Here is an 11,850-nt window from a genome sequence, read left to right on the forward strand (position 1 = left end):
GCTCATGAAAGCCAAACATCGAGACGCTCATAAGAGCTGTGGTGTGTCTACAACACAACCAATCGGGAAACCTTAATGACATGTCATTTGTATCCATCGATTTTTTAAGGTTCAAACGGGTCTCTGTACTTGTCGGATATGTGATTAATAATATTCATAGCAAACATACAAATCACACACAATAATATTCAATTTAAAACATATAAATGTACAATTTAGTTACATGAACTTACTTGGCTAAATTGCAGAAATACCAAAATTTAGGGGCATTTTGGTAATTTTTCATTTTCCTTGATTTTCCACCCAATCTTGATCTAAATTAATAATTTCATTCAATTTATTAATTTATACAACAAAACAATTCATTTCATGCAATTTGGTCATTTTTTGATATTTTTACAAAATTACCCCTAAAGTTTTACTTTTATTCAATTTAGTCCCTAAGCCCAAATCATGCAAATTAACCATTTTTAATACAAATACAGGGTATAAAAATTTTAATGGTATTATATACAGCCCATTTTTGCAATAATCTCACAACAAACCCTTTTATTTATATTATTTAAACAATTTAGTCCCTAATCAAAAAATTCATCAAAATCACATAACAAAATACATTTAAATAACAGCTAATACCTCAAATTCATCATTTAACATAAAAAATCATATAGATTCATCAATGGAAACATCCAAAATCTTTAACAAAATCAAAAACTAAAGTAAGATTTAGTTGGACCTAATTGCAACAATCTCAAAAACATAAAAATTACAAGAAACGGGTAAGAATTGAACTCACATGAGGAAAAAATATTAAAAACCAGCTTGAACTCTCTCCCTCGTCTGTTTTAAACTGAAAATTGGAGAAGAAAAGCCTAGAATGTTTCTCAATTTCAATTTGTCTTATTTAATTTCAATATAATTACAATTTTGCCATTGTTTCTTTTTTTTTTATTCAAATTCTGCCTCATCCATTAATTTAGGCATATCTATCACTTAATTCCTCCCTTTTTTATTAACCAATTCATTTAATCACTTAATTATTATAATTAGTAAGTTTTGCACCTTTTTCAATTTAGTCCTTTTAAATTAATTAACTATCGAAACGTTAAAATTTTTCAACGAAACTTTAATACCACCTTATTAATACTCAGTAAATATTTATAAAAATATTTACGACTCATTTTATAGAAACAAGGTCCTGATAGCTCACTTTCTAAATCCGCTTGACCTAAATTATTATTAAAACACAAATTACAAATTCAAAAACCCTTTTAAAATCATATTTGACTCGTAAATATGAAATAATAAAATTTATGAGCTTACTCGTTGAATTTGGTGGCCTCAAACCACTGTTTCCAACACCACTGAAAAATCGATCTGTCACACTTAGAGACTTTGACCCTTCGCTCATTCACATTTCGAGCCATTTCTCACCAAAATACAATCCACTCCATTACACCTTTCGAGGGATCATCAATGTTTGGATCACAAACTAAAATTCTAAATTCTCCATCTCCATTTGAATGTTCCTTTGATGGGGCACATCCTCGATTGGTTTGTGATGTAAGATTTTTTCCACGATGCCCAAAAAGCGTGGCTGATTGACTGCCTATAAACGAGTTATTATTTATAGTTAAATAATACACCCTAAAATATAAGATTTAAGAAAGGCGGTGTCCACAAGTGCACGGGTCAAATTGTAATATAGATTGTACAACGAAATACTTGGAAGTATTCCGAGGATCGTACTCAAAGGAGGATGGAATAAATAACGAAAGTATTTTTTATAATACTAATTCTAAGTAGTAATAATTAATTCCTATATTACGATAGATCATAAAATAAATTTATAAGAATAAAAATAAAAAATAAATTAAATTGATAAACCAATCAACCCCTAATGTCTTATATAGAGGAGTTAGCAGCCCAAATTAGGTCTTCAACACATCCTAGGTCTTCGTATAAGTTTGATTGTGTGAACGAAAATAATCCTGAAATGTTCGGATCTCGAGTGTTACTAAATGATACAAAATATTTAACAAAAACAGTTTACAATTTCTTATGTATTTAAAACCTGCTATTTAAAGTTCCAAAAAAAAACTTAATATTTGGAAATTTAAAATAAAATATATGATAAATAACTTATTACATTAGATTTGATATAGATCTTTACAAGTTAGAATTTTATTTTAAGACAAACTCAAAAAGGCGTAATTTTATTTTAAGACAAACTCAAAAAGGCGTATTCAAGACTGCGCCACAAATCCACTATATGCATAATAGCCCACTCCGCCACCAGCTTGGTGTATTCCTAGCGTTACCTTTCCAAGCGAAGCCTCTTCTCAACAAACTTGAAAAGCAATAACAAACCTTGTAAGTACAAGAGTACTTAGTGAACTCACTATGACCATACCTTTATGGGTACTTTGCAATATTGTATGAATTTCTATGAGCCAACTATATCCTACCTCATTTACTTCAGCTGATACCAATACAGTGTTAGCATTCCTTTATACGCCAATTATCATGCATTTATCATACCTAATCTTCTATATCTTGTTAACAAAGGAATCATTCCAATCATTTCACAGACCTCTTATCCCATAATACTTACTTAACATAACAAACCCTTAGAAACCACTTTCAACAATCTATACCTTAACTCATACTCTTTTTCCAAACAATTTCTCACTGACATTATCTTGGAGGATACATATATATAAGGCAAATGCTTACGTAGAATTTCATACCATTAATTTACACTCAAACATACTCTGATCTAATTTTGCACACATATCCATACTGATATTTCACTGCGTCTACCATCCAAATGAACTTCATAATATGCTATACCAGAATCTCATAATTCAAAAAAAACACTAACTTAGATTCAAAATAATTTTAGAAGAAAATACAATACCGGTTACTTTCCATATTTACATTTCATTGTGATAGATACCCTTCTCAACATACAGATACACATTTCTTTTTCATGAAACCCTTACGACTTTATTCAACTATTATTCTAGAGCATATAATTATATTATCTTGGTTATACTTATTACAAAACTACTAAAATTTACTCATATCATATCATAAAGACAGACACGCCACATTCAGATCCATAGCTTACCAGATATTTCTGACAGTTCATGCCACATAGGCCTAACAGAACACGCCACAAAGGCAACCATATAGAGTACGCCACAAAGGTTATTCTTCTAGAGTTCGCCACAAAGGCTAATCTTAGCTGTCGTGCTTACAATATGGATTCGCCTAAACTTACATTACATGAGGTTTTCCCATCATCGTCTTGGGACACGCAGAGAACCCCATTGGGAAATCACCATTCATTAGATCATTTTAGAGGGTGCCATGGCCATGGACTTTTCCTTCAAAGTTCATGTCAGAGCTCATATTTTCAGTCCTGATGAACTCCATCAAACACCACTGCGATAAACAGACACATACTCTCTTAACAGACTCTTTATGCATTAACACAATCTAAATACAACATTTTTCTTCACTAACATACACCCAATCAAGACACACATCTCATAGCATGCATTTACAACATATACATTTTCAACCAAACTTTAATGTTTCAATACTCGTACGCCAATCATTACATACTTGAAATTATCATATTCACTACTCAGATACATACTATACTTTCCATAGTTTCTGGTTCACAGTTCAATCAATTTCCAACAGGTATATCTCAATATGAATAGTATACATGCAGGAATCAGCAAGAACTCACCTGATTCTCACTAACGACAGTTCAGAACTCCAGATCTAAATATCCATCTCGAACCAACAACAAACACTACTTTCAGAACATAAGAACATCATTAGGACTCATTTATACACAATTTACTATCGATTCAAACACTGACAACTCCCATGTAAAGCCTTATACTTACATCTTACCATTCATGCACCTATTACAGACTTACTCTTTTAGAATTTAACATGCAGAATAGCAATACTTACCTAAGAATAGAATAGCCACTGATCATGACATAACCTTAGGTTCTAGATTATCGATAAAGAGATACATCCAGACTTAAGAAATGTATCTGTAAATTCCACTTAAAGAAGAGGAAAAAGAACCCCTCTCATAACACACTTTCGCATATAAATATAACTCATCTTTCTTAGTGGAATTTAACAAGTGTCATACGTATTAGAACTTGCCTTCTTATCGGCCTACAATTTTTAAGAAAAATATAAATAAGTTTCCTTCATCAAACTTATCAGGCTAAACTATACGGTTGGTTTCTAACCAGATTACTAAAGTCTAACTAGGACAATAGTCCATACAAACCGAGCATACTATACCTTTGGTGAATAGTCATCACATATTTCCCTTTTATCCTTTAACATGAACGTCTCCTTAATATAGCAGGATATCATGAAATCAAATTCTTACTAACTTAAGTGGCAGAGACTAAACGCCCACACGTATGCGCCAAAATGATCATTTGGGTGGATAACACCATGCCGGACAGACTGTTTACGGCTATATGCCTAAAACTTTAAATCCACTAAAATTGGGGTGCTACAATATGTATAAGGGGGTCAAATGTAGAGGTTGGCATATTGTTTCCGCTAGGAATTAGAAAAGTATCAGCCAAATTCTGAAAGGAAGTCCAAAATCCATAAGTCGAGGAATTCAACAACATCGCTTAAAGGTAATATTGGTTGAGACTCATTAAGCTCCATTGAACTTACAAGCGTCTATATGTAATGCAGGTTCTGGGAATTGAACCAATGCACCAGGAGGGACCAAGCCAGGAATGAACCAATGTGGCGGTTTGAAAAGCAATATTATGCATATAGAAGGGCACTTTTGAAAATATGGCAAATAGTATCCTACGCCATGATTAAATCTAGTTTAAAAAGGATTTAAGTCGTAATGTCTTATACTGTTTTGAGAATATTTTGTAATCAATAAATGTTTCCTTTAAAAAATTTTGACTTAGAAAAGAAAATAAATAAATAAAAAGAATATTCAGTATGGTTTTCGCCAATTTTAAAATTTTGTTAAGTATTTAAATATTGTAGCATCCTATATCCGGGTTTGGTAAATCGGGTCGGGTACAGGGTGTTGCAATTTAATTGGGACTACAATCTTTAAGATTTTCTAAAATATCTAATATAGAGATCATATGATTGGTAGCACCTGTGTCAAGAATCAATTCAAAATCTTTGTTGTGTTGAGTGTTAGTAGCCAAACCTACCATATTAGCAGCTGCAGTAATATCAGGACTTTTGTTAAGAAGCACTAGAATTTGTTGATATTGATCTTGTGTAAAAATAAGAGTTGTATTAGAAGAAATAGAAGCTTCTGAACTGTATTGAGTAGCATCTTTAATTGGGATCCATTTGAAGCAGAAACATTAATAGCTTGATATGATTTCTTCTTTGTGATCTTAAAATTAGAAGGATAACAGATCAGTTTATAACAGTTTTCTCTCCTATGGCATTTTAGTTTACAATGGTCACATGTTCTATTAAACCTTTTCTTTTGACCACCTTGAGATGCTACATACATGACTATTGATTCTAGGCTACTAGAACTATGAGCAATCTATCTTTGTGACTCTTCTTGAATCAACAACAAGTAGGCTTGATTAATTGTAGGCAAAGGCTGCATGAATAGTATTTGACTTTTGACACCATTGTAAGTTTCATTAAGCCATCAAGAACTGAAATAACCTTTGTTGATTGATATGTTGAACATTTTTCCTTGAATTCTCACAGGCACAATAAGAGTATGGCATTAACACATCATATTCATCCCACAATAAACATAACTTAGTAAAGTATGTAGAAACAAAACTTACACCCCATACATGAGATGTTATTTCTCTATGCAAGAAGTAAATTCTTGAACCTTCAAGCTTGTCCTTTCTTTAAGGTCTTTCCACACTAAAGATGCAAAAGAAGCAAATACTATGCATGTTGAAAGCTCTTTAGAAACATTATTCAAAATCCAAGAAAGAACCATAGCATTACACTGTTACCATTGAAGATGTCATGATGCATTATATAGACCCTTGTAACATGCACTATCTACAAATCCCAATTTATTTTTAGCTAACAATGTCGTACACATTGATCGACTCCAAATGCTATAGTTTTCTATCCCTGTTAATTGGTTTGACACAAAAAGTGTACCTGATGTATCTGAAGCATGAAGATACAATGGATGATTGTAATCTAACACCTCTACACTTGTTGCAGTTGTTATTGTATTTGTTTGCTCTTCCAAGTTACTCCAACTAATAAAGTAAGAAAATAAAGAACAAATAAACAAAATATCAACTAAGATCATACCAAAATTCTGCCAAAACACTTGAGTAAACAAACTAGAAAATAATACTTTTTATTAACAAATTGTTAACCACAAACAAATCATTCGAGAATGACAAAATCAGAGCCTTACCTAGCTCTAATACCATATTAAAAATGATGAATCTTGAACCATAAACTGAAAAATATATCTTTATTCTATATTTCATACTTCTAACTTACATGAACTGTATATTTATAACTTTACAATATATAACAACTAACTAAACTACCCTAACTTAGATAACAAACTAACTTGTATCTTATCTTAACAAAATATGTCTTAATTCAATGCTGTACTAATATATTTGATTAAATATATGATACTACTAATATATGATACTACTAATAAAGAATGTTTAATGGAAACTTAAAATATAGATATTATTCACATTGTAATGTATTAAATTTATTTAAAATACATAGTTAATCATTAATACTTTGATTTATATTATGTAAATAAGTAAAATAACAAATTGCAGGGTGTTTTAAAATAGGAAATTGATTGTGTTGAATGAAAATTTATAATACAAATATTATTCACCTTTTAATGTATTGAATTGATAGCGTAATATAAGTACAGTCAATCCATGTGTCAGTATTCTGTTTTGCCAAACGTCATATGGAAAACTATACCAACTCACTCAACTTTCCAATTTTGCTTCCAAACCTAACTATAATATATATTAGATTCCAAATTATTAATCATTTGTATGTTCAATGGGATTGTAGCACTGTTAGCAGTATGTTTATCTATGATTAGTGTAAAAGTAACAGTGGTAGTAAGATTAGATATTATACGTGAGATAAAAAATAAATTAAACATATCGCATCCTACCACCTATCCAAACTCATCTTAAATCTGTAAAAATTGGGCCCATCAGCTGACTTTGTTGAAAATGTTGCGGTCATCTCTAAGTTAGGCCATCTACCGTATATAAATTTAATGCTGCATTGCTTGCTACCCATTTATTATATAAAATATAAATTTATATTACATCCACCATTAAAACATTTTAGGTAAAATGAATATTCTTTTAAAATTATACTATAAACTTTATTAAAATCTTTGAATATGTTATTTTTAGTTATTTTATTTAAAAATTATATAAAAATATCACTGTAATAGCATTACTTGGGCTTATAAATTTTGACTATTCATTTAAAACAGTACTGCAAATAAATACTTCACGATATTTCCCATTGATGCCAAAAAAAATTGAGGAATTTGGACAAGATGGGCATCAAAGTAATGCCCAGATTAAAAGTGGGAATTGATTTAAGAACATACAACAAGATTATATCTGTCGGGCAATGTGAAGTTGCTGCTGCTCAATCATCATCATTGTCTTCAGACATGGCAATCTCCTCGGAATCCTATTGAAACAAGGCGATATCGTTAAGAAAAAACCCGAAAATTTTATAACATTGCATTGAGGTAAGAAAACTGACATGATGTTGTCGTGGTCGTCGTCGTCGAATGTTGTTTCGAATGGCTGTAATTGATCGAATTACTATGTACATTGGGAGTAAAATTCCGGTGGCTCTCAAAAGCAGTATCTGTAAAAATTTATGGCAAATAAGTAAACTGTTCCTAATATTGTAAATGCTAAAAAAGTATAGCTAGTACAACAATGGTGGATTTTCTTACCATAAGAAGTGCAAACGGGTAATCATCTGTTTCGCCATTAATGACAGCAAAGAGATGTTTTATGAGCAAAACCACGGTAAACTGGCAATTCATTAACATGATAATAAACCAACATTAGTAACTTAACATGCACGTGTAGTACTACTAAAATAAAATGCATGTGCAATAGTTAACCCCATTTTATTTAGATCAAATTGTATAGATGGTCCCTATACCATATGCATTTGACGACTTTTAGTGTAAAAAGTGATGGATTCAGACATTAAGTTTTGGAGGCTTAATTAAACTTTTAGAAGTTCTAGAGGGTTTAATTAAAATTTTTAAAAATTTGGAGGATATAATGAGAATTTTAAAAAATTTTGAGAGAGTTCAATTGAAACTTTAAAAAATTTAGGGGGACAATTAAATTTTTTAAAAATTTCAAGGGTCTAATGAGATTTTCCAAAAAAAAAATTGAGTGGAGGCAGGTCCCAGCTCCTACTACCATCCAGCCCATACACCTTTCCATTTTTTTTATAAGTGACCAAATATTCTATATTTTTAAAATATGCAAAAAATTATTGAACTATACAAAAATTGCTAAATTATTTGATAGAATTAATAGAATTGTAGTAGAGGGACGAAATCAACCAAAAACACATAACACAGGAACCTTCTATAGAATTTGACCTTTTATCTAAACCGTAAAGAAATCAATGATTTGTTAACAATGAAGTGGTTTTCAGATCAGGTAAAGGGTTTCACTCAAATCATAATATGGATATAGCAAATTTAAATAAATTGAAAAAAAAAAAACACTTACGGTGAGGGCCATTGATCGGCAACAAGCGGCGCTTCTTTCAATGGTTGAATTACATTGAAAGAATTCATTTTCGTCGTTCATTACTTCTTGTGGTTCAACCTCTCTTCTGGGAATTTGCAGGCTATCTCTGAGGGACCAAAAACAAAAAATTAAAAATTTTTAAAATAAAATAAAATAATAGACTGCTAAATGAAAAGGCTGCTAAGTAAAATACAGAATTTGCAGAAGATCACAGTATAATGAATTGCTACTAGGCCCCGTTGTGAATCAGTAATTAGCGGAAAAAAGCATGTTTGGGGTCTCTGGCTTTTTTTGATTAAAATTAGAGAACCTTTTTTTAAAATAAAGATGAACACTTTTTTTAAAAAAAATTTCTTTTTATTTCAACGGCACAAAGCTGGCAATTTTCTTTAGCAAAAAAATTATGATTACCGGAAATCATTATTTCACCGGCGATTAAATTGAACTAATTATTAGCTAAACAAATAGTGGTTTGTACCGGACTGATCCGAAAAAAGAAAGTTTAAAAGATTATACCTAATGGTTACTGCAGCTTCAATTAGTTGAGACTTCTTTGAAGGTGCTATTACTGTATATCCTGGTTCATATTCCTTCATCATTTAGAAAAAAACAAAAGGTTAATTGAACAGTGAAATTTTTCATTAATAACTGCCAATTGTTGAATGTTCTAATAAGATTAAATAAACAATCATTAACAACAGTTCTTTAAATGAAGCAATGAAAATCATTAAACACTGAATCACAAGCTTTGAAGAATCCCAGAAATGGAGGTTTAAAATTTTGAAACTTCTTTTTTTTTTTATGTGATCATTAGATTGCGAACCTGAAGACAAATTTCACAAGTTGTGTTCCCTTTCTCGTTACACCATCTCTGTATACAATCTCTATGTGCAAACTGAGAATCAAAAAAAAAATCAAAAACATGAAAACAAGCATTAAAATCAAAAGAATAAAGAATAAAATCGTTTTTTTTTTACTTTAACAGAGCCAGAACAAGCACAAGGAGCTTCCAAGCTTTTCATGCTTTCAAATTCTTCTTCGTGGCAAATTCTACAGTGTGAAATTGAAGGATCTGATGGTAAATCATCGATAAACAAAGCAATATCTCCCATTTCTTCTTTTCCCCCTTTTGTGAGTGTTTTTGAAATTTCGCTTTGATCTTCAAAATTGACTCTCCTCTCTCACTGCCTTCGTTTCTAATGGTTTTTTGAAAATCCTCCATTTTCTTTTCTGTATTTATAATTAGGAGTTTCGAAATAAGAAACAAGAGGTTGAAATTACATAACTATCCCTCTCCCTTCTCTTACTTGAAAATTTGTTATTTATTTATTTATTTTTCTGAAAAGGGAATTATAAAAAGGAATAAACAAAAAGTTGTTGCTTCATTTGAAATGTAAAGTAATACGTTGCTGATTATCATTTCATCCCTGTTTTTATAACTATTTCGTATTATTTGTATTTGTAATTATAATTCGTTGAAAAGAGATTGGATTCGTTCCGAAAAAAAGCTTATAAAGTGTCGAGCTTTTCAACAAGTGAAGCACTCTCACGACTCACGTTGAAAGTAGAAGACAAAATAAAAAGTTAAATGTAATTTTATCATTTTAATAAGTTATATCTTCATAAATTCTATCGTATATTAGTTTAAAACTTTATAAATTTTAAATTTTTATTTCAGGGGGTCGAGCCACCCTCATACACAACCCTTCACTTAGAATAATATCAAACCTGTTGAAAATTATAGTAACCTTTAAAAGATGAAACTTCATAAATAACTGTGAACAAAACTTGATTCGATTCAAAAAAATTAAAAAAAAAATTCAAATTTTGAGTTAATCGAAATGAGTTATTCGAATTAAGTTGAATTTTACCACTCGAATAATTAGAATAATATATTGGTATAAATACCCTTTTGGTCCCTGTCAAGTTTGAAAATTAACAAATTTCTCTTTCTCTCAACAAAAAATATATAAAGAAAGGTAAAAATAAAAATTTTCTAGAATAATAATTTTGGCAACCTAAATAAGTTAATTAATTATTTAAATTTATCATACTAAAAAATTTTTTTTGAATTTTTTTAAAATATATATAGTTCCAAATTTATGTGCTCTAATATTGAATTAGTTATATTGTAACAAAATTTTAATTTGACATGTTTAATTTTTAAATTTAACTCGAGAAAATTTCAAATCAAGTTGGGATGATAAAATAGGACTCCTCAACTCAATTAACTCGAAATTTTTTCACTCGATTCGATCGAATGCTGATCCCTATTTATGAATTTCTCTCTAAATTCATAAATTTATAATAATTGAAAAAAAAAACCCATCTTCCTTAGCCCTTGCCTTCTTATTAATTTTCTTTTATCCATACGGTACGAAATGAATTCAACGTGTTAACTATTTATTTTTCTATTGATTCACATAGAGGGTCAAAACTGGAACTATAATTTATTATTATTATTATTATTATTTCTACATAATTTTAATCCAAAATTATTAAAATCCAAGATATGATTTCATGTCCAATTCAAAAACAATGCTTTTAGGTTTGAATTTGAGACGTCTGATCTAAGAACCAACGATTCCTAACGTACCTGAAATTCAAAAAGTGGGCCCTCCATTTTTAAAATATATTTTTAAATGATTTTTTTTAAAAACATGAAACATAATTAAATGTGCTTTTTTGGGCCCCACTTTTTGACGCTCGATAATAATTTTCCCTCTTTTTTTTTTCTCGATCTTATCGGTTTTTTTTTTCTTTTTTCCATGAAGGATTTATTTGTTTCCCTTTGTAATTAGCAAATGGATTTGAATTTGGGTTTCGTTTTTAAGTCGCACAAATGGCATTTGCAACGAAGCAAAAACCAAGGCACTGAATTTTGAGTCCACCAACATCAAATTTATGTATTTATTTATCATTAATATATTATTTTTATTGAATTTTAAAATAAATTCTTTTAAAAAATATTATATAAAAACATGCAGATCAAATTTTATGTTGAGTATATTTAAAA

The 11,850-nt window shown here is 30.0% G+C and overlaps 1 protein-coding gene across 5 annotated transcripts; it reads right to left on the reverse strand.

Moving 5' to 3' along the window:
• Positions 1–2,042: 2,042 nt before the first annotated feature.
• On the reverse strand, positions 2,043–10,153 carry LOC107946028 (E3 ubiquitin-protein ligase MARCHF8). Of its 5 annotated transcripts, XR_005921674.1 has the most exons (10): positions 9,812–10,051; positions 9,658–9,729; positions 9,351–9,424; positions 8,814–8,940; positions 8,012–8,092; positions 7,813–7,920; positions 7,652–7,737; positions 6,187–6,290; positions 3,134–3,450; positions 2,043–2,350 (listed from the first exon to the last, which is right to left on the reverse strand). XR_005921674.1 is itself a non-coding variant. In XM_016880210.2 (8 exons), the coding sequence occupies exons 1-7, from the start codon at positions 9,944–9,946 to the stop codon at positions 7,693–7,695; spliced, it is 642 nt and encodes a 213-aa protein (XP_016735699.2). In that variant the 5' UTR covers positions 9,947–10,051; the 3' UTR covers positions 2,900–6,290; positions 7,652–7,692. The 5 variants fall into 5 exon arrangements, 2 of the variants coding, with proteins under 2 accessions (XP_016735699.2, XP_016735698.2); XR_001696807.2 differs by lacking the exon at positions 2,043–2,350 and having other exon boundaries at positions 2,900–3,450; XR_005921675.1 differs by lacking the exon at positions 2,043–2,350 and having other exon boundaries at positions 2,900–5,937.
• Between the last annotated feature and the right edge of the window lie 1,697 nt (positions 10,154–11,850).

Source organism: Gossypium hirsutum, chromosome D12 (genome assembly GCF_007990345.1).
Source record: "Gossypium hirsutum isolate 1008001.06 chromosome D12, Gossypium_hirsutum_v2.1, whole genome shotgun sequence".
NCBI classification, from domain to species: Eukaryota; Viridiplantae; Streptophyta; class Magnoliopsida; order Malvales; family Malvaceae; genus Gossypium; species Gossypium hirsutum.